The sequence below is a fragment of the Puma concolor genome, chromosome C2 (genome assembly GCF_028749965.1).
Source record: "Puma concolor isolate L17-30 chromosome C2, mPumCon1.1.hap2, whole genome shotgun sequence".
NCBI classification, from domain to species: domain Eukaryota; kingdom Metazoa; phylum Chordata; class Mammalia; order Carnivora; family Felidae; genus Puma; species Puma concolor.
Window position 1 is genome coordinate 158,339,457 of NC_141675.1, and position 26,926 is coordinate 158,366,382.

Here is a 26,926-nt window from a genome sequence, read left to right on the forward strand (position 1 = left end):
CAGCGGCGCGGGGCGGGCCCGGCGACAGTGCGCGGCCCCCGGCGGGAGCGAGCGCGGCCCGTGTCGGCGCCGCCATGGCCACCGTGGACCTGGAGAAGCTGCGGATGTCCGGGGCCGGCAAGGCCATCGGCGTGCTGACCAGCGGCGGCGACGCGCAAGGTGGGCGCGGGGGCGGGGCCTGTCGCCGGGCGGGGGGCGGGGGGCGTCCGCCGGTCCCCGGGCCCCTCCGCGCACGCCCGTCCCCCTCGGCCGCGACCCGGGGGCGCGCGGCCCGCCGACCCCGCGCTGCAGCCCGCGCCCCCGGTGCCGGCCCCCTCCCTGCCCGCCGCGCCCCGACCTCCCTGACCGCCCGCGGACGTGCCTCCGGCCACGGCCTCTGCGCCCCGCCCCCCGCCGCCGGGGGTGTGTCTGCGCGGCCGCCCCGGCCCCGGGACGCGCGCTCCCCGCGTCCCTTCCGGGCAGCACGTGTCCGGACCCCGTTTCCCGGAGGTCGCCGCCGAGCCGAGGTCACTTGGAGCTGGACAGCCGCCTCCCCCGCTCCCGCAGGCGCGGAGAGCCTCGCCCTTCCTGGGGTTCCGATACCTGGGGCCTTCGTGCCGCCCCCCCCCCCCCCCCCCCCCCGAACCGCCGCCTCCCCGGCCTTCGGGGCAGCTCTGCCACCGCACCCCCTCCCCCGTCCCCGCCCGCGTCCGGGCTGGCAGCGCTGGGAGTGGCGGACACCCAGAAGGCCCTTCTGTTTGGAGGCCTGGGTGGGGAAGAGGGCAGGACCGGAGGCCGGAGCTTGGGAAGTTTTCTAGAGCTGTTCTCACCTGCTTCGTGCAGGGGAAGCCCAAGCAGCCTTCTGGTGGCCTGCCCTCCCTCCACCCCGGGGTCCTTCAGCCCAGGCCTGGCAGAGCTGGGCTGCTGTCTATCCCCAAAGCCTGCTCTTGTCCTCGGTGCTGCGCGGTGGGCCTCTGGGCTGGGAGGGCCGGTGAGGCACCTGTCCTGAGTCCCAGGAGGAACCCGGGACTGCTGGGCCGTGGGACCAGGTCTGCCTCGGACCCTTCACCTGGGAGCCCCTGGGTGCCTCCCTCCAGATGAGGGAGTGCAGACACACCCCTCTCCTCCCCTGACTCCCCATTCCCCATCCGGAAGCAGAGAAGAGGGAGGAGGAGGAGGCTTTCCCAAGCCCAGGAGGGCAGAGTCAGCTGCTGTCTCCAGTGTGTGCTGAGCCCTCTGGGCCTGGTGTGGTCAGCGGGCAGCGTGCCCTGCTGCACGTCCACAGCCCCTCGTGGCCAGAGCACTTGGTGCCCGTTGGCCGGGCCTGTCAGCTCCTGAGGGCACGGCCCAGGGGCTGAGGTGAGCAGCCGTGGAGTGGAGGGAGGCCTTGCAGAAGCATCGCCCGTGAGATCAGACCATGGGAAAGGCCAGACACATCCCAGGAGGGCTGGATCCCCGACTCCCTTCTTCCATGATGGAACGGCAGCCCCTGAGGGGTTGAGAAGGTGAAACGGCACACATTTAGGTACAGGTGCAAAGCCCTGTGGACGGCGGGGCCTGCCCTCTCCCGGCACACACTGAACAGAGGCTGAGGGGTCAGAGAGCAAGGGTGCTGCCCACCTGACAGGCGGAGCGGGTGAGAGCGGAGCCTGTCTGAGCTGCGGGTCTCCACTCGGCCAGCCCGGCCCTGGTGCCTCGGCCCATCTGGGCCGTGCTTCCTGGACGCGGATGCAGGGTGGCTGTCCGTGCACCTGCGTGCTGACCGCGGCCACCTTGCCTCGACCCTCTCCCTGCCAGCGTCCTCACTTCCCCAGACCCGGGCGGCCTCTGCGTCTCTCCTGTGTGCTCTCTGTGACGTGTAGGTGGGGGACCTAAGTTCCACAGACTTCCGGTTTAGGGCTCAGGGCCGACGCTGGAAGGAAGGTGCAGGGGCCAGCTGCTATTCCGGGGAGAGTGGAGCCTTTCTGTCCTGTAAGGCCCGAAACCGGGCAGTGGGTGCCCGCCCTGGGCCGGCCCGCTCTCTTGCCAGGGCTGCCCTGACCATGTCGCTCCAGAGGGCAGGTTCTCGGTTTAAGGGTTCCCCATTGCCTTCCAAATAAAGGTTGACCTCACGGAGACCTGAGGGCACCACATGTGCCCTCCTGTGTGGGTGCCGGGCAGACAGCCGCCGTGCAGAGCGGGAACCGTGAGGTGCACTTCCCCCCGGATGCCAAAGTCTGCATTTGTTGGAAGGTGCGAAAACCAGACACCCTCATGGAGCGGAGGGCCAGACCTGGTCATGGTTGGGCCGTGACCCGAGCACTTCCCCGGGGCCCTGGTTTCCCCTTCTGTAAACGGAGGGGGGGGGCAGCCTCACCCTTCCTGTCAGCCAGTTGTTCAAGGACACAGGAGCACTTTGTGCAGAAGTGACTAGAAGACTGTGAAACGGCACGGTCTGCCTACCGCCCCCACCGTCGGTCTCCCCTGGGGTGAGCGGGGCCCTCCCTGCCCCCCAGAAACACGCAGGACCGGCCTGTTCCCGGTGATCGGTGTGGCCCGGGATGTCCTGTCTCTGTATGCGAGGACCCGTTCGCTCCCCTCCCCCTCTCGGCGTCCCAGCCGGCTCGGCTACAAGTGAACCCACAATTAAAGTTGCTTGTCTGAGCCCAGTGTCACTGCATGGCCACCACTTTCTCACACATTTTATTTTTCTGGGAGCCGCTGAAAAAAGTCACATGATGAGCAGACGCATGGACTTCACAGCGGTCCCTCTGGCAGCAGGGGGGTGGGTGGGGGGGTCCCAGGGGTGGGTGGGGGGGGGCGTCTGGGAGGGGGATCCAGCATCCGGGAGGCGGCAGCCTCCTGCTCTTCTGAAACCCCTCACCCGCCCCCCCCCCCCCCCCCCCCCGGCTTAGGGCTGGGTTTATTTTGAGAAAGAAAAGCGGATTAAAGGACAATTAAAAGGCCCTTTTAAGACGCAGCACAGGGAGGTGTACAGGGCAGGGGCAACCCGCCCTCAGTCAGGCCGGCCTCCGTGGGGACAGCACAGATCTGCTCTGAGTCTCGCTGAGACAGAACCGGGTCTGAAAGGCTGAACGTGTTAGCATAGCCCCGGAGGCCCTTTGCTGTCCGGGGCTCCAGGCGGGCCCGCCGGGCAGGCTGTGAGACAATCGTGACCGCAGGGCTGGCCCGTCCAGTGGCACGCACAGCCGGGGGCACCCAGAGAGACCTCCAGCTGGACGGTGGGCCTGGGTCCCCAGCCTGTGCCCTCCCACCCCCCGGTCCCCACCTGTGCCCTCTGTCCTCACCTCCTGTGTCAGAGGTGGGGCTTGGACCTTGAGCCCGCAGTGGGCCCCAGCTGGCCTCGCCCCAGGGTACCAGGGAGCAGAAAGCCTGGGCCATCCAGGGCCAGTGAGCCAGGTGTCTGGCTGGGGGCCCGGGGCTGGGGTGGGGACGTGGGGGGAGGGCGCTATGCTGGTGTCTCATCGAGGGCACCCCAGCTGTCGGGTGCGCGGTGCCCTCTGGGCCCCTGCCCTGATTTTGTTCTCTGACACTGCACTTCCCTCCCTTTGGGGGTTCATGGGACATTTGTGATTCCTTTAGCGATAGGGTTCTCTCGCTAAAGTCAAGCGTGAAAGCTGTGAGCGTGGCCAGCTCGGGCCCTGGCTGGCCTCTGTGCTCTGCCCCCCGACATCTGGGTGCCCCTGCACTTGGACCCCCTGGCAGTGGACATCGGGCAGCAGGACCCTCCGCTCGCTGTGACTGAGGAGGTGTCCGGGGTACATCCTGCTGCTGGCCTCCCCCGCTGGGGCTCCCCAGGTCCTCTAGCCTCCCTTTGAGACCTTGGCTTCCCGTCTGTAGAATGGAGAGAGTGGCGGGCGCACCTGCTTTCCGGGGAGCCCCGTGCCGTGAGCCTACACTGGCTCCTCCTGAGGGCCGCCGTGCAGCTGGGGTGTCTGGGGCCTGCTGTCTCCCCACTGCCTTCCAGGCCGCACACCCGGCGAGGCTTGTGTAACCGGGGTAAAGGGCCAGAGATGTCACTTCGGGGTCACCACGAGGAGCCCACACACTGGGAGGGACCCCAGACGCCGTGGAGCCCCCGCAGGACACCGAGCACATAGGCCCTGCCTGCCTCCACCAGCTCAGGGGCCAGAGAGGGGGGCTCGGGGGGCTTGGACGCGCCCAGTCTTCCTCCAGGGAAAAGGCTCCGTGAGCGTGGGACAGCACGGGACGTGTGTGCGTGCTCCGGGCGGGGACCGCCAGGGAGGGAGGCGGGACGAGCAGGGGGTGGTCCTCTGGGGGAGACCAGCCCGGGGCACCTCCGTGATCTGGCCCCCAGACCCAGTGTCAGAGCATGGGACCCAGGGGGCGTGGCTCTGGGGACACTGGGCAGGGTCCTTGCGCCTTTGCCCAGCCTCCGTGGCTGCCGCTGTGACCATGTGGCCCCTGGGACACTTGCTCCCTGGGCCAGGCCCCGTCCCACCGTCAGAGAGCAGCGGGGGGACCACTGTGCAGCCCCCACAGGGCCGCCCCCAACAGCTGCACTGCATCTCGTAAGCACCACTGTATGCTGGGGCCCAAGGTCACGGTGGGGGCCCGCGACCCCCGTGGAGGGGACCTCAAGCAGACCCCTCTGCCCTCTGTGGCTGTCAGTCTCAGAACCAGCCGTGAGGAAGGGGGCTGAGATTCCTCTGGGCGTGGAGCATTTCCCTCCTGCTGCGCCTTCTCCTGCCCCCGGGCAGCTGCCAGGGCATGGAGGGGGGTGTGGCTGGGTGACGGGGAAGAGGGGGTCCTGCTGGAGTCTGGTGGCTTCTGTTTGCACCTGTGGGCTGGAGGGAGGGAGCTGGGGCCCACTTAGCTACACTGCCTGAGGCTGCTGGGTCCCCTGGTAGAGGCTGCCCTGGGGGCACCGTCCTCTCCCTGGCTCACAGCCCTCCCCCGGGGGTGGGGGTGGGGGGCAGGGAGCTTGTGGCCTTGGGCCAGTGGGCGCTGTCCTTGGTGTGCTCCCTGAGCTGCCCCCCGGTGCCATGGGCTGGGGGGGGTCTGCAGCAGAGGGGGAGAGGTGGGTTTGGAAGGTGCCGCCCTGTGTCTCACGGCCCCTGCTTTTCATCTTGGGCCAAGCACCCACCTCGTTGTCCTCCCCCAAGGGCAGGGCCTGGCCTGTGGGTCTAGGAGGCGGGCAGGGGGCGGGGGTCGCTCTGCTGAGCTGCGGGGGCCGCACGGGGAACCTGGGAGCGGATGAGGCGGTAAAGGGTCTGGAACGTTCGCACACACCTGGTCTCTGGCTCGGGCCACTTCCGAATGGCTCGTCTGGGTCTCTGGCTCGTCTCACTTCCGAATGCTCCTGCTGCGGCTCACCTTGCGCCTGACCGGGCTCCCTGGGGCTGGACCTCGAACTCCTGGCTCGGTGCCCTGTGAGGTTCAGGGGAGGAAGGCCCCGGGTCCTGACGTGTCTGTACCTCCACTGATGGATGTCGCCCCGACCCCCTTGCAGGTATGAACGCGGCTGTCAGAGCTGTGACGCGCATGGGCATCTACGTGGGAGCCAAAGTCTTCCTTATCTACGAGGTGAGGCGCCGTGCAGGGTCTCTGGCCCCCACACCGCCACTAAAGGGGGCCGTGCACAGTGGGGAGGGACTGGGCCACCTGGCCACTGGTCGTGGTTTAGAGAGCAGGGATGCTGACGTGGGGGCTGGTTAGGACGTGACAGGCGGGGAGGGGCTGGGCCCTGGCTCTGGGGAGCGGGTAAGGAGCCCACCCTGGGTGCTTGTGGGGGGGGACCGTGGCCCTTGACATGCAGGAGGGTAGGAAGCTGTGGCCCTCAGGGGTTTGGGGCCTCAACCCCACCAGTTGTCCTTCTGTTGGCTTCCTCCATCCACTCAGCCCTCCTGCACCCTTAGCAGCACTGGGCACACCGTGTGTGTGAATTACCTAGTAATAACAGCTGGGCAACAGAGTATCACCGGGTAACAGAGTATCTCGGGGCAAGAGCATCCTCGCTCCGTTTTGTTCTGCAGAATGGAGGCCCCTTGCCCTCCCCCCACCTATTTCAGGTTTGGGGTGACCCTTCCCTCCAGCCTGGTGCCCCCACACCCGCACATGTGGAATCCCTTGCACTGTGTTGCCTGTGTTGTGTTACTTTGTTTTCACTTTTGACTAGGACTGTAGCAAACTGTAGCGACCCCGATCTTCCCTGCCACCGTGCGTGGCCCCTTCACCCCCGCCCCAGGGTAGGCGGGTCCACACCCTGCGCTGGGTGGTGCAGGGATGTCGGAGGCAGTGAATGAGCCAGCGGCTAGGCAGCCCCCTCCCATGGGGCTCTGGACCCTCCGACCAGGCTTGGGTGGCTGGGCTCCTGCAAAGCCCCAGGTCTCAAAGTCTCAGGAGGGGCCCACGCCCTGGTAATGGTCTAGAATGTTCTGGGGGACAGGGTGGGATTCTCAAGGGAGTGGCCTCATTCCATGGACAAGCAGCCTCCAGATAGGGAGGCCCCGCCCCTCCTCCCTGGGCTTGTGTGCGCGTGACAGGTGTGTCCTTCATCTCCGTGACCTCCGTTTCTTCTGTTAGGTGGGGATGTCGGGGCACAACTGCTGTGACATCGTGAGTGAAAGCACTCGTCACACAGTCGTGACACCACGAGGGCTCAGGAAGAGGGATTGCTTTTACTGGCCCAGGAACCAACACCAGACCTCACAGATTTGCCGCCAGAGGGCTGGGCCCGCACGAGGGGCTGGAGAGGGAGAAGGCTTGGGGGGCGGGGTGATACGAAGTGCATAGGAGCATGCAAAGACATTCTAGAAGGTTCCGAGGCTAGGAAAGGACAGTTGTGCCAGTCAGACTTTGATTTCAGCTGAGCTGACCGGCTGTCTCGGGGTTCCCGGGGATGCTGGGCGCACAGTGGGGCAGGGGACAGACCAGCACTCTGCTTGGGCTCGGTGCCCAGTCCTGGGCTTTTGCAGACTGAGGTCTGCCTGTTTGTAGCTGCTTGCTCTGGGCAGGGTCTGCTGCGGGTTTTCAGGTCACTTTCCTGCCTTTTTCTGCACGGGTTGTGGGGAGGGGCTGGCTTGTGTCCTAGTGGCAGAAAATTCTGGAAGGAGTCGGGGAGGCAGGGAGGGGTAAAGGTCCTGGCCTGGCCTAAGTGGGAGAAAGTAGCTTGGTGGCCCTCAGACTGGGGGCCGCGGTCCGTCTGTGGCCCCAAGGGCCTTCTTCTGGTTCTGGCTCCTGGCGGGGGGGTACCTGCCCCCCACCTCCACCCCCAGGAATGGGACCATTTGCCCTGTCCGCCCAAGACCCTGCAGCCCCGGGTGATGAAACAGGGTGAACTGGCTGGAGGGGACGAAGCAGAGGGGACGGGGCAGATATCCAGAGCCACACTGGGCTCTGGCCCCAGGCAGGACAGTGGCTCACTCACGGCTTCACTGGAGGAGCTGGGAGGGCTGCAGGGAGGCGGTGGCCCCGTTCCTCTCAGCGCAGTGGGGCTGAGTCTTTTCGTTGTTTATAAGTGCACGTGCCTTACGTCCGGACGGTATGGAGACCTCCAGTTAAGACGGGTGGGCCCCCTGATGGCAGAACAGGCCTCCTCCCAGGGCCGTCCAGGAGGCAGGTGGCTTGTGTCCCAAGGAAGTAGCACAGGGCCGTCAGGGAAGTCAAGCCAGAACCACCTGCAGGGACTGACGCGCAGCCCCCCGGGATGGAGACTGGCCCAGAAGTCCCGGCCAAGTTGCTGGTGGGCGGGGAGGGGACCACGAGCATGTGTGGCCATGCGGTCCGCTGCTCACGCACCAGGAGACCACGGGCATCCCCCTTGGGCGTGCGTGTTCTCAGCAGCCTCGTCTCTAAGCCTCAAACTGGAGACCTCCCACATGCCCATCAGCAGCGGACGGATCGCAGCCCTGTGGGACCGCACGATGACAGGGACCCGTGCAGACACCGGGCTGAGGGGGAGGAGCCAGACTCAAGAGCAGACACTCTGGCTGTCCCCCCGCCATCCCCCCACCCCATCCAATCAATCCCTTTAGGAGGCAGGATGGCGGCCTCCTCTGTGACGAGGGTCCCGGGCAGAGGGCCGCTGGGCACTGGGCTCGTTATGTTGCTGGTCTGGGTGGCCTGGTGTGCTTGGCTCCAGAACTCAGCAGGCGGCCGGCTCCAACACCAGCCTCTGCCCTGTGTAAACTCTCTGGTAAATAGGCTCTCGAGCCCTGCAGAGGGTGTTCTGGAAGGACCAGCTGGGCACCTGGGTCTCTCCAGCCAACAGCCCGTGACCGCTGGCTGCTGGCCACCCCGCTTCATCACCCAGGGCCCGGGGCTTGGCGGGGGGACCTCGGGGGGCAGGACCCGTGGGCCCACTTCCAGCCAGACGGGGTTTGGGCAAAACACCCCAGTGCCCTGCCCGCAGCCGACGGTGCTGTGGGGCGCCTGTCTCGCCCCGTCCCTCTCTGGTTTCAGGGCTACGAGGGCCTCGTGGAAGGAGGCGAGAACATTAAGCAGGCCAACTGGCTCAGCGTGTCCAACATCATCCAGCTGGTAAGGCCTGCAGTGGGACGGCCCCTTCCTGCCCGGGGGCACATGTGTAGACACGTGTGTGCGCGCCCACGGAAACACACACGCACGCCTTGCACCTCGGGTGGCTAGGCTCCAGACTGACCAGGTCATTGGCTGCTCCGGGGTCATGGGGACACGGTGGCCTCTGCGACAGGAGATGATGGAGCTTTCAGCGCAGGGTGGGCAGGGGGGCAGGACTCTTCGGGAGCGGTGTGCCGTGGCCTCTGGACGGCCTCTCCCGGCCTCCACCTGGTTTTCCCCGTGGTCATGGTCCTGAGCTTCCCAGTGACTGAGGCGGCAGGCAGGCTGCTGCTGTCCTTCCCCACCTTGCCGGGGCCAGGGGCTCCTGGGAGGGGTGGTCTTTGCCCCCAGAGCTGGGTTGTGTGCATCCTTGTCACCTGTTTCTCCCAGGCTGCCAGCTGACGCCCTGTGTATTCAAGTGGCCAGTTATCATCATGAGGCCCGAATGGGTCAGCGGGAGTGGTGGGGGGCCAGGGCTGGACCCCGGTGCCCAGGCATGGCCACCCCACCAGTGCTGCCCACCCCTCCTGCCCAGGGCAGGCGTTACCTGTGGACCTTGCCCCCCTGGGCACCTGAGGGATAGGTCCAGTTTGCTGTCCCCATTCCATTCAGTCCACAGGGGTGGGGATGAGCTTCCTTCTTGGGTGTCATTAGACCCGCCCCCCCCCATCCTGGAGTGGGGCTGCAGCCTGGCCACTCCCCTGTCCTCCACCCCGGGGGTCTAGGGAGGCGTCCCTCAGGCCTCAGACCCCGATCTGGCCATTTGCTCTTCTCTAACCCTGTGTCTGAGGGTGGTTGTGGCCTCTCTGCTCTGAGTGAGCAGCCCCGGGGAGGGGGCTTTGGGCCGAGTACTAAACTGGGCTGTGAGGCTTGCCTAAAGGTCAGCAGGTGGAGGGAGCTGGAAAGAGCTGGTGTTTGGGGAGGAGTAGGGAGCCCAGAACATGGAGGCAGGAGGGGCAGGAGGGGACAGAGAGGGCAGGAGGGAGACAGAGGGGGCAGGAAGGAGGCAAGAGGGGGCAGGGGGGAGACAGAGGGGGCAGGAGGGGGCAGGAGGGAGGCAAGAGGGGGCAGGGGGGAGACAGAGGGGGCAGGAAGGAGGCAAGAGGGGGCAGGGGGGAGACAGAGGGTCATAAGGGGGCAGGAGGGGACAGAGAAAGCAGGAGGGAGACAAAGGGGGCAGGAGGGGGCAGGAGGGAGATAGGGTGGGGGGGAGATGGAGTAAGAGGGAGACAGGCAGGAAGGAGACAGGGGGTAGGAGGGGGTGGGAGGGAGACAGAGGGACATAAGGGGGCAGAGAAGGCAGGAGGGAGACAGAGGGGGCAGGAGGGGGCAGGAGGGGGCAGAGGGGGCAGAGGGGCAGGAGGGAGACAGAGGGTCATAAGGGGGCAGAGAAGGCAGGAGGGAGACAGAGGGGGCAGGAGGGGGCAGGAGGGAGGCAAGAGGGGGCAGGGGGGAGACAGAGGGTCATAAGGGGGCAGGAGGGGGCAGAGAAGGCAGGAGGGAGACAGAGGGGGCAGGAGGGGGCAGGAGGGAGGCAAGAGGGGGCAGGGGGGAGACGGAGGGTCATAAGGGGGCAGAGAAGGCAGGAGGGAGACAGAGGGGGCAGGAGGGGGCAGGAGGGAGGCAAGAGGGGGCAGGAGGGAGACAGAGTGTCACAAGGGGGCAGGAGGGGGCAGAGAAGGCAGGAGGGAGACAGAGGGGGCAGGAGGGGGCAGGAGGGAGGCAAGAGGGGGCAGGAGGGAGACAGAGGGTCACAAGGGGGCAGGAGGGGGCAGAGAAGGCAGGAGGGAGACAGGGGGCAGGAGGGGCTCCCGGGAGGAATGCTGGGCATTTTCAGGAGGGCCCCAGGGAAGCTCCCGCCATCCTTCCTTTCCCGCCCCGAGGTGCTGTTGGGGACACACGGGGAGGATTCGCTCTCTGCCTCCAGGGTGGTGCCCCTGCACCAGCCCACTGACTCAGGAGTCTGGCCGGAGCCTGTGAGGGCCGTGTGCCGGGGGAGCCCGGGACTGAAGGCAGGTCCCCCTGGGGCTCGGGGAGCTCCCCGCATCGAGCCCGCCCGTGTGCACACGTGTACTTGTGTGCTCACGCTCATGTGTACGTGCGCGCACACGCGTGTCGTAGATTTCCGAGCCTCCTCACTTCCTGACACGGGGAGATCCTTCTCCTCGTTGCAAATACCAGGAGAAAGGCACAGGGAGGTGGGGACGCGTGTCCAGGCTTCCAGAGAAGTCCCTGGCCTTCTGTGAGTTGTGCGGGGTCTGCCCGTCCCTCCCTGCCCCCGCGGTGCCCCCACGGCGCCCCCAGGCTCCCTCTCGTCCCCACAGGGCGGCACCGTCATCGGCAGTGCCCGCTGCCAGGCCTTCACCACGCGGGAGGGGCGCCTGGCGGCGGCCTACAACCTGGTCCAGCGTGGCATCACCAACCTGTGTGTCATCGGCGGGGACGGCAGCCTGACGGGCGCCAACATCTTCCGCCGCGAGTGGGGCAGCCTGCTGGAGGAGCTGGTGGCAGCAGGTGGGTCAGGGCCGGGGGGGGGGGCGGGCCACGCTGCTAGGGGGCTGGGGGTGGGCGACAGGGGGCCAAGGGAGCAGGGTCAGGCCGGCGGGGCCTCAGGGCTGGCTCCCTGTGCAGGCAAGATCTCGGAGAGCACGGCGCAGACCTACTCGCACCTGAACATCGTGGGGCTGGTGGGCTCCATCGACAACGACTTCTGCGGCACCGACATGACCATCGGCACGGACTCGGCCCTGCACCGCATCATGGAGGTCATCGACGCCATTACCACCACCGCCCAGAGGTGAGCGAGCCCCCCTTCCCCCGCCAGCGAGCTGGGGTCCCGTCTCCCAGCCACGGGGCCCCAGCTGTGCACCCGGTCTCCGTTAGGCCGCCCGCTGGCCCCGGAGCAACGGTGCGTCCCTAAGGGGCCTTCAGGCTGCCGGCGGGGACCCCCGGGCCCAGGCAGGGCGCGTGGCCTTCGGCCCCAGGAGCAGATCAGTGAAAACCGGCCCAAAGGCGGGCTGTGAGCCCAGGCACGGGTGGCCCGCACTGCAGGGTCTCGGCTGCCCTGGGCGTGGGAAGGACCGTCTCTCCTACATCTGCTGTGTCGCCAGGGCGTTTCCCTGGCAGGGCGGGGGCCGTGGGCGGCGTGGCACTGCCCCTGTGCCTGGGCTGCTTCTGCTGGGCTGTGCCCACTTGTGCAGCTGGCCCGGGGGCGGCACTGACGCGTCCCCCTGTTCCGTGTCCACAGCCACCAGAGGACCTTTGTGCTGGAGGTGATGGGGCGGCACTGTGGGTAAGGGGACCGCCCTGCCGGGTGGGAGGGCGGGGAGGGTCTCCTGGGGAGCAGGCCTGGGGCTGCGGCGCCTCCGCGGGGCCCGAACGGTGCAGGTGCTGACTTGGTGCCGAGGGACTGGGGGCTCGGGTGTGGTGAGTCCCATCACAGCTCAGAGCCATACGTGGTGCTGGCTACACCCCGCCGCCCGCTGGAGCCCCTAAGCGTCCTGCTCGCCCAGGTACCTGGCCCTGGTGTCCGCCCTGGCCTCGGGGGCTGACTGGCTGTTCATCCCCGAGGCGCCCCCCGAGGATGGCTGGGAGAACTTCATGTGTGAGAGACTTGGGGAGGTGAGTGTGTGTGTGGGGGGTTCTCCTGGAGGTTCCTGCCACGAACCGCTGGGACGCAGAGAGATGGGTGTCCCCCAGGAGCGTGGCCTTGGGCAGAGGAAGCGGGGGAGGGCGCTCAGGACGCGGGCCTGGGCGGGCCTGGGCTCAGCTCCTTGGTCAGTGCTGACATGGGGAGGGGGCAGGCGTGGGACACGGTCGTGCCGGCCTCCGGGGGCTGTGGCCGCTGAGCCTGAGCCAAGGGAAGTGGCCTCATGACGATGGGTGGATGGGACACCGGGCAGTGACCCCAGCAGACGAGGACCCAAATGGGCCATGGGGGCAGGATGGGGAGGCAGTGGGGGCTGAGGCTTTGTCTGGGGGAGGAGCAGGGTGTTTGGAATACAGTTCGGGCGGCCCCCGGATGGAGTCTGCCCCGGGGACCCCCAAGATGCCCCAGCCGGCACGGGCTGGCCCCTCAGCCAGGCCAGGGCTCGGTGGAGGACAGGAGGACCCTGAGGTGGGGGGACTATGCTGGGAGTTGGGGGGCCTTCAGATCAAGGGGCTGCGGTCTGGATTTGAGGCAGGGGGCCTCGCGGTTGTGCGCCGGAGTTCACGTTCAGGCCAGGACTGCGACCTCAGGGCGAGCACAAGGCAGCCCAGGGGCTCGGCCCTTTCTTCAGTTCAGGAGCCCCGGGAGGTCAGTCTGACGGGTGAGCCCGGGGCTGGCTCTCGAGTGTCCCCGTCCCCGTGTGACGGTGAGGGTGGCATCGGTCTCATCCACTGCGGTGTTGCCTCCAGCCCCTTGGCCTTGCATCTCTGCCCAGGGCTGGTGAAGCCGAGGGCAGGGCCACGCGGAGCCCAGCGGGTGGGGCTGGCCGGAGGCCCATGTTGTCCTTGGGTAGAGTCCGGGGCCTCGTGGCTTTCACCACGTGGAGCGAGGCTCTGTAGCATGGTCTCTGGCTGACCTCAGCCTTGGCTCACTCGCTGCGACTCTGGGGCTGGGCCTTTCCTGAGGTGCCTGCCCTCAGGGTCAGTTCTTTCCTGCTGTGTGAGGCCCTCAGGCCCTCCCTAGGCTTCCCTGGGCCTCAGACACCCTCTGTGAGGTGCGGGTGCTCCCCTTTTTAACCCACCTCCCCGCCTCTTCTGTTCCACCTGCGGCCCTGCCTCTGGCTCCCTCACCTCACCTGTACCAGCATCACCTCCTCCAGGCAGCCCTCCACTCCCACTTGTCCCTCCCACTGCCCTGGACCCCACAGGAGCGGCTCAGGCCCTGTCTTCTCTGAGGCTCTTTGGATGCTGGGGGGCAGACACGGCTTGTCGGCCAGGGTGAATATTTTGTATGCTTTCGAAGAAACAAATGATTGAGAAGTGTTCTCCTCAGAGAGCTTTGGATTTATGATGATTAATCCCACCAAGGGCTGGTGCAGGATGCTGTGGGTCCCCTCGGTGCCCCATTGGCCCCTCCACAGCCCGGGGAGGGGGTCTCACGCCAACAGTGCCGGGTGTCCAGGGAGGCCTGGGTGGTGGCCAGCACTGTGAGGTCACTCCATTCTAGGGCTAAGAAAACGGAGGCCCGGAGGCCTGCCTCAGTGTGTCAGGCCAGCTGCCTGAGGATTGATTGGCTCGCGGACCTAAGTTCAGGGTCCCTCTGGCCCCGTCCCAGCTCCCGGCTCCCGAGTCCCGAGGGGGCTGCAGGTGTTCCCTGGGAGCACGTGCAGCGACCTCCCTGTACCGTCTGCCCAGTTCCCAGCCCCAGGGCCCCCCGTCCTCCCCTGCTGCCCCCACCTGCCAGGTGTGCAGGCAGAGAGCCCTCCTCCAGCGCCTCCCCCCCCCCCGGGGCGGCAGGGGGAGCAGGGTCCCCGTCGGCACATCTCAGTCCACGCCTGCCCTCTTCTCATGTGGATTGTGGGCTCCTTGGTGTGGACCCCAGGGGAGGCTCGCAGACGGCAGGTGTCCCGGGCAGATGTCTGCAGGCGGGCCGCTGAGCCCTGGGGCATCTCTGACCTAGACTCGGAGCAGAGGGTCCCGACTGAACATCATCATCATCGCGGAGGGCGCCATTGACCGTAACGGGAAGCCCATCTCGTCCCGTTATGTGAAGGACGTGAGTTTGGGGGGGGGGGTCACATGGGGTGGGTGGGTCCTCGGTGGGATGGGCACCCCTTTATCTCCAGTGCCAAGTGCTCTTGCTGGGGCCCGCCCCCAGCACCCCATAGACAGCAGGCTCCTGGAGGGAGCTTCTTCATTCCCGGTGATAGCCAGATGCGGGGTAGGTGTGCCAGGGGCCCCCCGAGAAGGCCTGGCCCCGAGGCTGAGGTGTGGCCCCACATCTGTCGCGAGCCACCTGCCCCTGGCTCCCAGTCTCCATTCAGAACACGTTCCCTGCAGGGCCAGGCCCGTTCCCCATCCCAGAGGCCGAGTCCAGGCCCCCAGTGCCATCCCAACGACGGGGCCCTGCCCCTGCCGGTGACCCCTCGGGGGGACGGTGACTCCCACCCTGTGCAGGGCTCACAGCCGAATAACAGACTGCGGGGAGCCCTTCTTCCCTGTGACCTCCACCCACCTGCCACGGTCCACCCCCCGGGCCCCGGGCCCCCGTCCTGACAGGGCACAGCCCCTGGGAGCCTCTCCTCCCTTTCTTGGCTGCCACACTGTCCGCGTGTCCCCGGTCAGGAGCCAGCCCACCTGCTGCGTCTGCACAGACTCAGGGCCTGGGGGAGCCTGACCCGGGGGGCTGAGGACCAGGATGCTGCCAGCAACAGGACCGGGGCTGTAGGGACACCATCACACGTCCACACATGCAGAGAAATGCCCCCCTGCCCCACGGGAGCTCCACATGCACACACACACATGCCCCGTGGGCACGAATCCTGAGCCGGCTCACGGGGCCCTGGGGGGCTGACACCCTTGGTATCCCTGAGATCGGGAGGGGCGAGGACCAGGGTTAGGGGCCCGAGGGGTGGCAGGGCAGTGAGGGTGGGCGCTGAACCCAAGGACCCCTCCACCCCCCCCCCCCGGCCCCGACTCTCTCCCCATGAGCAGCTGGTGGTCCAGAGGCTGGGCTTCGACACCCGTGTGACTGTGCTGGGCCACGTGCAGAGGGGAGGGACCCCTTCGGCGTTTGACCGCATCCTGGTAGGTGGGGCGCTGCTCTGTCCCGGGCGTGCACGAGTGGGTGAGCGCGGCGGGCATTTCCTCGCTGCCGCTGGTCTCACAGATGAAATGGAGACAGGGCCCCTCCATTTCTGTGTGGGTGGGAAACGCAGGGCTGGGGACCTGTGTCCCCGCCCCTCACCTCAGCAACCTCGGCTCCTGGGCCTCCCGGTGATGGCTTTTGGCCCCCGGAAAAGGGGGCGGTGCGTGGAGGGCAGGACCCCGGCTCCGCCCCTCTAGGGTCTGAAGTCTGGTGGTTCTGAGTGTGGCCCACAGTGCCAGCACGACAGCTCTTATGACCTGGGGGAGGCCCTGGGGAGACAGAGACCTGGCCTGTGGCCTGAGTGCCGTCACTGATCAGCCCAGCTGATCACTGCTGGGTCCCACCTCGTCCTCTGCAAAGTGGGAATCCTGTGCCACCAGTTGGAGACAGGGTCTGGGGCCCGGAAAGTCCCCACGGGTGGTAAAGTGTCCACACACGAGGGCTGGTTACCCTGCGCCTGGGGCCTGCACCTGCCTCCCCCAGGAGACCCCGTGTGCTGTCCCCCTAGTCCCACACAGAGAAGCAGGGACGCTGACCCCGGACAGGGGCCTTGCCCGCCTGGCTGGGCACTTTTTGCAGCCTGCACGAGGCTTCAGCACTTGGGAGAGCCTCCTGAGGACCCCAGGACGGCGGGACGGAGCACTGTCCTCCTTGCAAACCTGGGGGGCAGAGATGTGAGGGGATGGGTCTAGGTGTCCCCTGCTTATGAGAACAGAGTGGCCTGCCAGTTTCGTAGAAGCTGGTGGAAGACACAAGGCGCCCGTGTCAGAGACAGAGGAGAGCAGGTCCTGAATGTCTTGGCCAGCCCAGCCCACCGGCCCTCCTTCTCACGCATGCTGAGGTGTGGGGTGGGGACACAGGAGCCGTGACCTGGAGCCCAAGCCAGCAGCCTTGTCTGGAAGCCCATCCCGCCTCCCACCCGTCGCCGTCAGGCTGAGCGACTGTGGTGTCCTAGCGGGGCTGTCCGAGACCCCGGAGGGGCTGTTGTGAACGGTGGTCACATGAAGTCATTTCTGGGATCACCTGCTCCAGAAGCTTGGACCGGCCTGTGTGTGCGTGCACGTGGCTCGGGGGTGGGCCGCCCCTCCCTGAGCCCCGCCCGCCCCTCTCCCTGCTCAGAGCAGCAAGATGGGCATGGAGGCGGTGATGGCACTTCTGGAGGCCACTCCCGACACGCAGGCCTGCGTGGTCAGCCTGTCGGGGAACCAGTCCGTGCGGCTGCCCCTCATGGAGTGTGTGCAGGTGGTGAGTGCCCAGCCCCGCCTCAGGCCGGCCCGGGTGGGGGCGCTCCCTGCAGAGATGCCTCGGGGGGGGGGGGGCTTTGCCCCCCTGCTCTGCTCACCCGCCCCCTTCCCGGCTGGCCGGGACCACCCGTCCCTCCAGGTCCTGTCAGGGCACAGGCCCCGTCCCCACCTCATGTCCCCACCCTGTCCCGCTGCTCCCCTGTCACATGCCACCTCCTGTCGCATTTTGGGGTATCGGGGGCCTACGGCCCTCCAGGGAGGGGAGGGAGGCATGAGCGTGTCCTCAAGGTGGGCCCCACGAGAGGTGTGGGGGCGGCCCGAGCTCACTGAGCTCCTGGAGTCAGGCGGCGGCCGTGAGTGTGCCCCGGGCCTCCTCCAGCCTGTACCTCTCTTTTGGTGAAGACAAAGGAGGTACAGAAGGCCATGGATGAGAAGAGGTTCGACGAGGCCATCCAGCTCCGTGGCAGGTGAGGGGCTCCCGGGGCCCGGCGCCGAGTGCAGTCTGTTCCACAGGCCCTCGGCAGACGCCCACGTGGCTGTGCCCCTGGCCCTCAGGGCGCACGCCCTGGCAGAGACCCTTCCTTCCAAGTGTGTGTGGCCAAGCGTAGAAGTGGGGCAGCAGGACGGAGGCTCAAGGTCCCTGTGACGGGGGAAGCAGGCGGGCTGCGAGGTGGACAGGAGCTGCCACGCAGGGTGGAGGGGAGAGGGGCGGCTGGGGCGGGAACCCGGAGGGGCGTCCACAGAAGGAAACGGTGGGGGTCAACCTGCAGCGGCCGGGAGGGCTGGACCCCCAGCACCCCCTCCCCACCCCCCTGCACAGGCCGGATGCGGGGCTGTCGCTTTGCTAAGAGGGGCGTGGGGGCCGTGCTCTTCGGGGCTTTTCGTAGCCACCAGAGTGGGGTGGTGAGCCACGCCGGCGTCCAGCTTCTTCGTGGCCGCGTGGTGGGGCCACGGGCTGTGCTGAGCTGTGTGGCTGTGGGCTGTGGGCTGCATGAGGCATGACCGGCTTCCCTTCCAGGAGCTTTGAGAACAACTGGAACATTTACAAGCTGCTCGCACACCAGAAGGTCTCCACAGAGAAGGTGAGGGGGGGTGAGCCGCAGGGCCCTCGTCACTGTCACCTCTGGAGCCTGCCCCTGGGTCCGCCCGCCCGCGGAGCCGGGGTCTGCCCCGGGAGCAGGAAGCTCTGAGCTGGCCCTGTGGACCCTCCCTCCTGTCTGGGTCAGAGCCATGAGCTGAGAGGCTTGGCCTCTGCCTGACCAGCGGGTCCCAGACAGCCGGCGTCTGGGCCTGGAGGTGACCTTGGCCGGTCACGTATCAAACAGCTGGAGGAAATTAAGTCAGGCCTATAGGCTTAGGTCAGGACAGAGGGGAGCTAGTGCTTATGAAATGTTATAAAACAGCCCAAAACCTCATGAAATGGGCTTTCTTCAAAATAAGAATGATAACGGGACTTGTTTCTGAAACCCGGGGACGAGGAAAGGGTCCGCTGGGACCGTCCCAGCCAGCGGGGCCCTGGCCCCCATCTGTCCCAGGGACTGGTCAGGGACAGGCCGTACCCCCAGTAGAGCAGAGCTGTCTCCATGTCCCCTCCTGGAACCGCTGGCGTGACCACATCTGGGGCCACAGGGCTGTGTGACCAGGACCCACCAGAGCCACATGTGACCACGGAGTGCTGGCCACGAGGCTGCCTGTAGCAAGGTGGGCTGTATGTGCCACACGCACCGGGTTCTGGGGACACGGTCTGGAAAACCGTGGAATAGTCCGTTGGTAATTTCTTAGGCTGATTCTAGGTCGGGGTGATGTTTTGGTTACCTCCCGCGACTCCGGTACTAAAATAGTATCACCCGCTTCTTTGCACTTGATGAATGTGGCCCCCTCCGCTATGCATCCGTGCCGCTCGCCAAGATCTTGGGGCGCTGGCTGCTCTGAGCCCAGGGTGTGGGGTGGTTGCTGGAGGCTTCGGGACAGGCGCTGGCTCTGGCCTGAACCTGCGCGCTGCCCCCCACGAGCTGCACTTGGCCGAGAGCGACCAGAGGACTTGAGCTGATGAGCGGGGCGGGCCTGCGCTGTGGCTCATTTGGGTCTCTGCCAGGAACTTGTGGGACAGATGTGTGCCCTTCCCAGCGGAGTCCACTCGCTGGACGGTGTGCAGGCGGGCAGGGGAGCCTGGGCCCTTTTCCGGGGGCCACCCCCTCGATGACTTGTGTCTGGGCCGGCTGGCTCCCCCCCAGCCCCGTGCTCACGCTGCCGTCTCCTTCCTCTTGTCTGAAGACCAACTTCTCCCTGGCCATCCTGAACGTGGGCGCCCCGGCGGCCGGCATGAATGCGGCTGTGCGCTCGGCGGTGCGGTCTGGCATCTCCCAGGGCCACACGGTGTATGTCGTGCACGATGGCTTTGAAGGCCTGGCCAAGGGTCAGGTAGGTGCGGCTGTGACGGCAACCACACAATGGTTCCGCGCGTGTGCTGGTGTGTTTATAACCCACCCCAGCTTGTAACAAGGACCGGGGGGCTCACGGTAGAAGTCTCAGGCAATGCCCCGGGGCAGGTCCCTGAAGAAAGCGGATGAGAGGCCCTCGGGAGAGGGGCCTAGGGCTCTGCTCTGACCTGCAGTGATGGTCAGCGCCTGGCCCGGCCCCCTACAGCTGCACCTCCCCACCGCAGGTACAGGAAGTGAGTTGGCACGATGTGGCCGGCTGGCTGGGCCGTGGCGGCTCCATGCTGGGGACCAAGAGGTGAGCTGCTGGCTGACGGGCCCGGCTCCCTGGCCACCGTGGGCAGCGGGGGGCGGGGGATCCAGAGGCAGGCTCAGGAGGAGTGGACGTTGCCGGGGGAAACCAGCCCCGTGGCCTGGACTAGGTCCTCGCTTCTGGCTGGCGGCCGGCCCGCGGTGGGCTGCACCCCCTCCTGAGACCACCTGTGCACAGGAGACTGGCCCAGGTGGCCCCCCGCCCGCAGAAAGCATCTTGTCAGGCAGCTGGCGGGCAGCTCCCCCTCCCCTGTCCCACCGTGGGCCCCACTGACGCCCGGGCGCTGAACGAGAATCACAGCAGCACATCTAGGGCTGGCTCCCCCCACCGCCACCCGCGCGTCTCGATCAGGTGCGGTGTGGGAGCGTGTCCTTCTGTCCAGGCGCTCTGGGCCACGTTTATCTGACTTCTGTCCACTGCAGGACGCTGCCCAAGAGCTACATGCAGAAGGTAGTGGAAAACATCCGTACCTACAACATCCAGGCCCTGCTGGTCATCGGCGGCTTTGAGGTGCGGGCCACTGCAGGGAACGAGGTTGGGGCAAGGACCCTGGAGAATGTCTTCTCTGCCTGGGGCCGCTGGGGTGGCCCTTCTGGAAACCCCATGCTCCTGGCTGGGGAGTCACACGAGTCAGCCGACTGATGGGGCCATGGGGCTCCCTGTGGTGTTCGGCTCTGGGAAGGTTTTTACCTTCTCCTATAGGCTTCACAGAGTTTAAATCGGTGCTGGCTCCCGGGTGCTGGAGAGGGGGAGGGGGAGGGGAGAAGCGGGGGGGGGGGGGGGGGGGTGGGGGTGGGGGGCAGCTCTGACCTTCTGAGCAGCAGCTCCTGGTAGGGGTGGGCAGCCCCAGGGCAGGAAACCCTGTGGCCTCCTGGTCCATCCCCACTCTCCTCTGGCCTGTGCCCCGCCTGTGAGGTGGGGTCCCAGGGAGGTGGGGTCCCAGGGAGGTGGGGCCTCAGGGAGGTGCAGTCCCAGGGAGGTGGGGCCACTGGGAGGTAGGGTCCCTGGGAGGTGGGCCAACTGGGAGGTGGGGTCCAGGGAGGTGGGGTCCCTGGGAGGTGGGGTCCCTGGGAGGTGGGGCCACAGGGGGGTGGGGTCCCAGGGAGGCGGGGCCATGGGAGGTGGGACCCCCTGGGAGGTGGGGCCCTTGGGAGGCGCGGTCCTTGGGAGGAGGGGCCACTGGGAGGCTGGGTCCCTGGGAGGTGGGGCCCCTGGGAGGTGGGGCTACTGGGAGGTGAGTTCCCTGGGAAGTTAGGTCCTGGTGAGGTGGGGTTCCCTGGGAGGTGGGGTCCCTGAGAGGTGAGGCCACTGGGAGGCGGGGCCACTGGGAGGTGGGGTTCCAAGGGGGTGGGGCCCCTGGGAGGTGGAGTCCCTGTGAGGTGGGGCCACTGGGAGGTGGTGTCCCTGGGGGTGGGGTCCCAGGGAGGCGGGGTCTCTGGGAGGCGGGGCCATGGAGGTGGTACCACTGGGAGGCGGGGCCATGGGAGGTGGGACCACTGGGAGGCGGGGTCCCTTGGAGGAGGGGCCACTGGAAGTGTGGTCCCTGGGAGTCGGGCCACTGGGAGGGGGTGTCCCTGGGAGTCGGGGCCACTGGGAGGCGGGGTCCATGGTAGGTGGGGCCCCTGGGAGGTAGGGTCCCTGGGAGGTGGGGTCCCTGGGAGGCAGGGGCTACTGGGAGGCGGGGTCCTTGGGAGGCGGGGCCATGGTAGGTGGGACCACTGGGAGGTGGGGCCATGGGAGGTGTGACCAATGGGAGGCGGGGTCTCTGGGAGGCGGGGCCACGGGAGGTGGGACCACTGGGAGGCTAGGTCCCTGGGAGGTGGGGCCCCTGGGAGGCGGGGTCCCTGGGAGGTGGGGCCCCTGGGAGGTGGAATTCCTAGGTGGTGGGGTCCCTGTGGCAGCTCGCAGACATTGTGCTGTGCATGGTAGGCCATCGTTGGTGTGACATGGTGCTTGGTCAGCCCCAGTGACAAATGCCCATTCTTGCCCTTTCCATGAGGTGCCCCAGGCCCCCTGCAGCCCGCCCGGTGTCGAAGGTGGTCCCAGCAGGGTGGGCGAGTCTCCTTCCTGTCCTCCTTGGGGCCCCGTTTGCCTGGCTGACGGGCTGCGGAGCCCCTGGGTGGGGTCCGCCGGGTCGCGGCCCCGGGGTGGTTGCAGGGGTCCCGGCACCCAGCCCCAGGCACATAGCGCGTCAGCTGGGGAGCAGGGCCGAAGCACCCCTGGGCCGGGAGCCCGCCTTCGCCGCCCAGCGCAGCCTTATGCGCCCGCAGGCCTACGAGGGGGTGCTGCAGCTGGTGGAGGCGCGTGGGCGCTACGAGGAGCTCTGCATCGTCATGTGCGTCATCCCGGCCACCATCAGCAACAACGTACCGGGCACCGACTTCAGCCTGGGATCGGACACCGCCGTCAACGCCGCCATGGAGGTAGGTGGGGTGCCAGGCTGGACGCGGGCGGGCTCCCAGGTGGGCTGTCCCTCGAGGCCTCATGGGTGGCAGGCAGGACTTGGCTCTGGGGTCACTGCGGTGTGGGGACGGTGGCTGTCAGGGCCAGAGCTGACTCAGCTGAGCTAATGCACGTGTGGACGTCGGGCCACGGTTCTGTCCAGTGAGCAGCCACACGTGGACGGGGGGGGAGCCCAGCCCCGTGGCTGGGACGTGGGAGGGTGGGCACTCGGGAGAATGTGCCGTCACTAGAGCAGGGCTGGCCCCATTTGGTGTTCCATGGGGGCCTCCTCACGGCTCTCTCCACCTCTAGACCTCTCCCACGCCATCCATGGCCCCACAGGAGCCCCGCTTTCCCCCAGGGTCCAGCACTTCTGTGTTTGGAGGGCCCCGGGGACTGAACCCAAGCAGCTTCTGCGTCACGCTAGAGAAAGGAGAAAGGAGAAAATAAGAATAAAGCAAACAAAAGACTACAGACCTCCCCCGCCCCCATCCTGATCTGCTGACCCGGACCTGTGGTCTTGCAGGGGTTTTCTTCAAATTCACCCCCACCCCTGCCATCCTGGCAGCTATATAGGGGCCACCCATGGCTCCTCTGAAACTTCTGTGCCTCTGCCCCTCACCAGCACCAAGCATCGTCCTGTTTTTCATGCCTCTACGACAGGAAGAATTGTATTGTTTTCCTTTGTATCTTGATTTTTGATGAAGTTGAACTTTTGTTTCTATATTTATTGCCCATTTGTGGGTTTTATGGAAAATTACCTTTTTCTGTATTTTGTCCATTTTCCTCCTGGTGAGTTTTCTTTTGTATTTGTCAGCGCTCTTTATATATGTAGGACACCGATCCTCTGGCAAACATTGGAGCTGTTTTCTCCACTTTGCTGGTTGTCTCTTACTTGGGGTTTAGCCTCATGGTTCAGATCCCACTAACCCACTGGTCTTGTTGGTCCTTTCTCAATTCTTTGTTTAACGTTATAATTTTTTCTCAAACTCTGAACATTTGGGTTAGAATCATCCTGTGTCGCATCATCACTGGCATCTGTAGGATGTGTACCTTCATGTGTCGCCTCGTCCCTTGTTACAATGACCCTACAGTGGCTGGAGCGTCGCTCCGTGTACAGATCAGAGGATTGAGGCCCAGTGTTTCCCTGGCCCCACGTCAGAGCCTCCCGGCCCCATCCCTGGCCTCCACACGCTAGGTGCTGGAGACACCCCCATTGTCCCCCGGGCGAACAGTTGCCCCCGTTGAGGACCTGATTCTGAGGGCCCTGTGGAGAGCATGCGGTGTGGGCTGTGACACCCTGGGCAACTCTGGGGGAAGACCCGGGTCCCTGAGGGGCAGGGGCTCCCTGTGGCCCACGGGGAAGTCCCTGACCACCTCTGGCCCCCAGAGCTGTGACCGCATCAAGCAGTCGGCCTCGGGGACCAAGCGCCGCGTGTTCATCGTGGAGACCATGGGGGGCTACTGCGGCTACCTGGCCACCGTGACGGGCATCGCCGTGGGGGCCGACGCCGCCTACGTCTTCGAGGACCCTTTCAACATCCAAGACTTAAAAGTGAGCCGAGGCCCCGAGCCCTTCTCCTTGCCACAGACGTCCCAGCGGGGCTGAGCGGGGGTCCCCTCCTGAGACACACAGGAGCCAGGCTGGGGGCTCCCTGCCGGCGAGGGGACCCCGCTCATGACCCCCAGCGCCTCCTCCCCGACCCCGTGCAGACCTCCACTCAGCGTCCGTGTTGTCGCTGCCGTGGCCTCCCGGCCCCAGCCACCCACCTGGCCTCACGGCCCAGCCCCGTCACCCAGGGCCCCGCCAACGTCAGCCGACCTGCGTGCGTCCCCATGACCCCTGGGTCACACTGGCCCTGTGGTCAGCCTGGAATATTCCTTCCCAGACAGCATTGAGGCTGTGGGTGGGTGCTGTGCAGCTGCTGTTCTCGCTCCGGGCTCACCCTGTGTACCCCCCATGCCCGCAGGCCAACGTGGAGCACATGACCGAGAAGATGAAGACACACATCCAGAGGGGCCTGGTGCTTCGGTGAGGCTGCCGGACCCGGAGGGTGGCTCGGGGCTGCTGAGGGGCGCCGGACCCAGAGGGTGGCTTGGGGCTGCTGAGGGGCACCGGACCCTCCCCCAGCACTGGTCTGTGGCCGGGCCCGGCGGGGGCTCAGCGTCTGGACGAGACCCGAGCCGGCCCCGGCCCTCTTTCCAGAAACGAGAAGTGCCATGAACACTACACCACGGAGTTTCTGTATAACCTGTACTCCTCCGAGGGGAAGGGTGTCTTTGACTGCAGGACCAACGTCCTGGGCCACCTGCAGCAGGTAGGGGCCCAGGGGCCTGGTTCTGGCCTCTCCCTCCATCTGACCCGAGCTGAGGGGCCCCAGGAGGATATGGCAGGATGGGGACCCTTCCCTGTGCACGACCTCATGGGGCACCCGACCCTTCCCCCTCATGCCCGTGCTTACCTGCTCGTCACCCCTCCATGCGGGTGAGGGGTGGGGGGTGAGGCTCCCGTCCCCCTGAGTCCTCACCACCAGGACAGGGCAGGGCTGGGACCCCTGTGGCCACCTCCGCCCTGCCTGGTCCCCTCCTTCGTGGCCTCCTGGTGGCCCTGCAGGAAGCCTGCGCTGTGCGGGGCCCACAGAGGCCGCCCGACAGGACGGGCAGTCAGCCCACCACCCGGCCTCTGGAGATGGCTCTTAGGCTGCACTGGGGTAGACAAAGGGGCTGGGGCGCCGCAGACAGAGATGCAGGGAGCTTAGACGGGATGGGGTGTCAGGAGCCGGGAGGGCTCTCCTGCGGTCACGGCAGGGCCGTTCTGCTGGGCTCCTGCCAGAGCCCCCCCCCCCCCCCGTCTCTGGCGCAATGGAGGCACCCTCACCCACTGCGTTTCCAGGGCGGAGCTCCGACCCCCTTTGACCGGAACTACGGTACGAAGCTTGGGGTGAAGGCCATGCTCTGGATGTCGGAGAAGCTGCGGGCCGTCTACCGTAATGGTGCGTATGTGGCAGGAAGGGGTGGTGGCTCCGGGCCTGACCTCGCCCTCTGCCCGGACCCAGGGTTCAGGGCGGCCTGTGTCCACAGGGCGGGTGTTCGCCAACGCCCCCGACTCAGCCTGCGTGATCGGACTGCAGAAGAAGGCGGTGGCCTTCAGCCCCGTCACCGAGCTCAAGAAGGACACCGACTTTGAGTGAGTGCCTCCGAAGAGAGGGGTGGCCTGCCCAGCCACGCTCGGGCCCCGACCCCATGGGGCTGCCCCGTCTGCCTGCCCAGGGCCAGAGCGGTGATGACACCCAGGCCTGAGCCCAGGCCGGGGCTCCTCCCATAGGGTGGGGTCAGCGGGCTGGTCTGGCTGCGGACACCCCCCTCGCTCCCCCAGCCAGCCTGTGCTGAGCCCCCAGAGACGGACACCCCAGATACCGCTGCCTGGCTCCACTCCAGGCGGTGTCCCGGTGCTCAGAGGACGGGGTGCCCGGGTTCTCAGAAGATGGGGCATCTGGTGCTCAGAGGAGGGGGTGTCGGGGTACCCAGAGGAGGGGGTGTCCGGTGCTCAGAGGAGGGGTTGTTGGGGGTACTCAGAGGAGGGGATTTCCGGTGCGCAGAGGAGGGCGTATCTGGTGCTCAGAGGAGGGGGTGTCGGGGTACCCAGAGGAGGGGGTGTCGGGGTGCTCAGAGGAGGGCGTATCTGGTGCTCAGAGGAGGGGGTGTCGGGGTGCTCAGAGGAGGGCGTATCTGGTGCTCAGAGGAGGGGGTGTTGGGGTGCTCAGAGGAGGGGATTTCCGGTACCCAGAGGAGGGGGTATCTGGTGCTTAGAGGAGAGGGTCTCCAGTGCTCAGAGGAGGGGGTGTTGGGGTGCTCAGAGGAGGGGGTGTCTGGTGCTCAGAGGAGGGGGTGTCCGGTGCTCAGAGGAGGGGGTGTTGGGTGTACTCAGTGGAGGGGATTTCCGGTGTGCAGAGGAGGGCGTATCTGGTGCTCAGAGGAGGGGGTGTCGGGGGTGCTCAGAGGACAGGGTGTCGGGGTGCTCAGAGGAGGGGATTTCCGGTACCCAGAGGAGGGGGTATCTGGTGCTTAGAGGAGAGGGTCTCCGGTGCTCAGAGGAGGGCGTGTCGCGTGTCGGGGGGCTCAGAGGACAGGGTGCTGGGGGTGCTCAGAGGAGGGGGTATCTGGTGCTCAGGGGAGGGGGTCTCCGGTGCTCCGAGGACGGTGTCCCCAGCGCTGACCGCACCCTTCCGCCAGGCACCGCATGCCGCGGGAGCAGTGGTGGCTGAACCTGAGGCTCATGTTGAAGATGCTGGCGCATTACCGCATCAGCATGGCCGACTACGTGTCCGGGGAGCTGGAGCACGTCACCCGCCGCACCCTCAGCATCGACAAGGGCTTCTGAAGCTGCGCCCCAGCTGCCTCTCCCCGCCCCCTCTCTCCCTCCCTGGAGTCTGCGGGCGGGCGGTGGGCGGGCGGGGGCTGCAGCCCTCTGGGTCTGGCCCCACGGCTTCCCCCTCTCTTCCGCTGCCCGCTGGGGGGAGTGCTGCCCCGGGGGGGGGGGAGGGGGCCTCCGTGCGGGGACACCACTGTCCTGTTGTGGGCCCTGCTGTGACCCTGCTTCTGTGTGCACTGGCCACCCTGGAGGAGAGCTTGTCACCTTTTCTGGAAATAAAGTCACCTGACTGTGGAGGGTGACCAGTCTGCGGGGAGCAGGCCCTCTGTGATCTGGGGCGGTGGGGGGGGGGTGGCAGTGGGCAGGTGGTGGTGGCCCCCGACCTGCACACACAGGAGGGCCTGGCCTCCCCCAGGCTTGGGAGCATTTCTGAGCCTGGCTCTGAGCCCTGGGTCTGACCTGGAACGGTCCCCAGGCTGCCCGGGCTGGGGTCTCGGCAACAGAGCCAGAGACCCAGGGGCAAGCGGCTGATCTGAGCGAGGGAGTATCCGCGGAGACACTGGTGGAGGTGGGCGACGAGGGAGGCAGAAACGTCACCCGCTGATCCATCCAGCACAGGTTCTGGGGGTGGCACAGAGGCTTGCTCTGCAGCATGACGCGGCACCGGGGTCTCGGGAGGAGAAGCTGAACCTCAGTGACACCACCTGAACTTCTGGGCACCCCCCCACCCCCGCCCCGTTCCTCCTGAGGTCACCGCACAGCGCACTTCTGGTCCCACTGTGGTTGCCTGGGCACCTGCTC

The 26,926-nt window shown here is 66.7% G+C and overlaps 1 protein-coding gene across 1 annotated transcript; it reads left to right on the forward strand.

Moving 5' to 3' along the window:
• Positions 1–26,419, forward strand: PFKL (phosphofructokinase, liver type). Its single transcript, XM_086676118.1, has 22 exons — positions 1–159; positions 5,453–5,526; positions 8,404–8,481; positions 10,845–11,034; positions 11,152–11,317; positions 11,768–11,812; positions 12,033–12,141; positions 14,129–14,224; positions 15,163–15,255; positions 16,436–16,561; positions 16,963–17,027; positions 17,579–17,642; positions 18,835–18,981; positions 19,226–19,296; positions 19,734–19,821; positions 21,582–21,734; positions 23,144–23,308; positions 23,724–23,785; positions 23,960–24,071; positions 24,647–24,746; positions 24,835–24,940; positions 25,987–26,419. The coding sequence occupies exons 1-22, from the start codon at positions 75–77 to the stop codon at positions 26,132–26,134; spliced, it is 2,343 nt and encodes a 780-aa protein (XP_086532244.1). The 5' UTR covers positions 1–74; the 3' UTR covers positions 26,135–26,419.
• Positions 26,420–26,926: the final 507 nt, after the last annotated feature.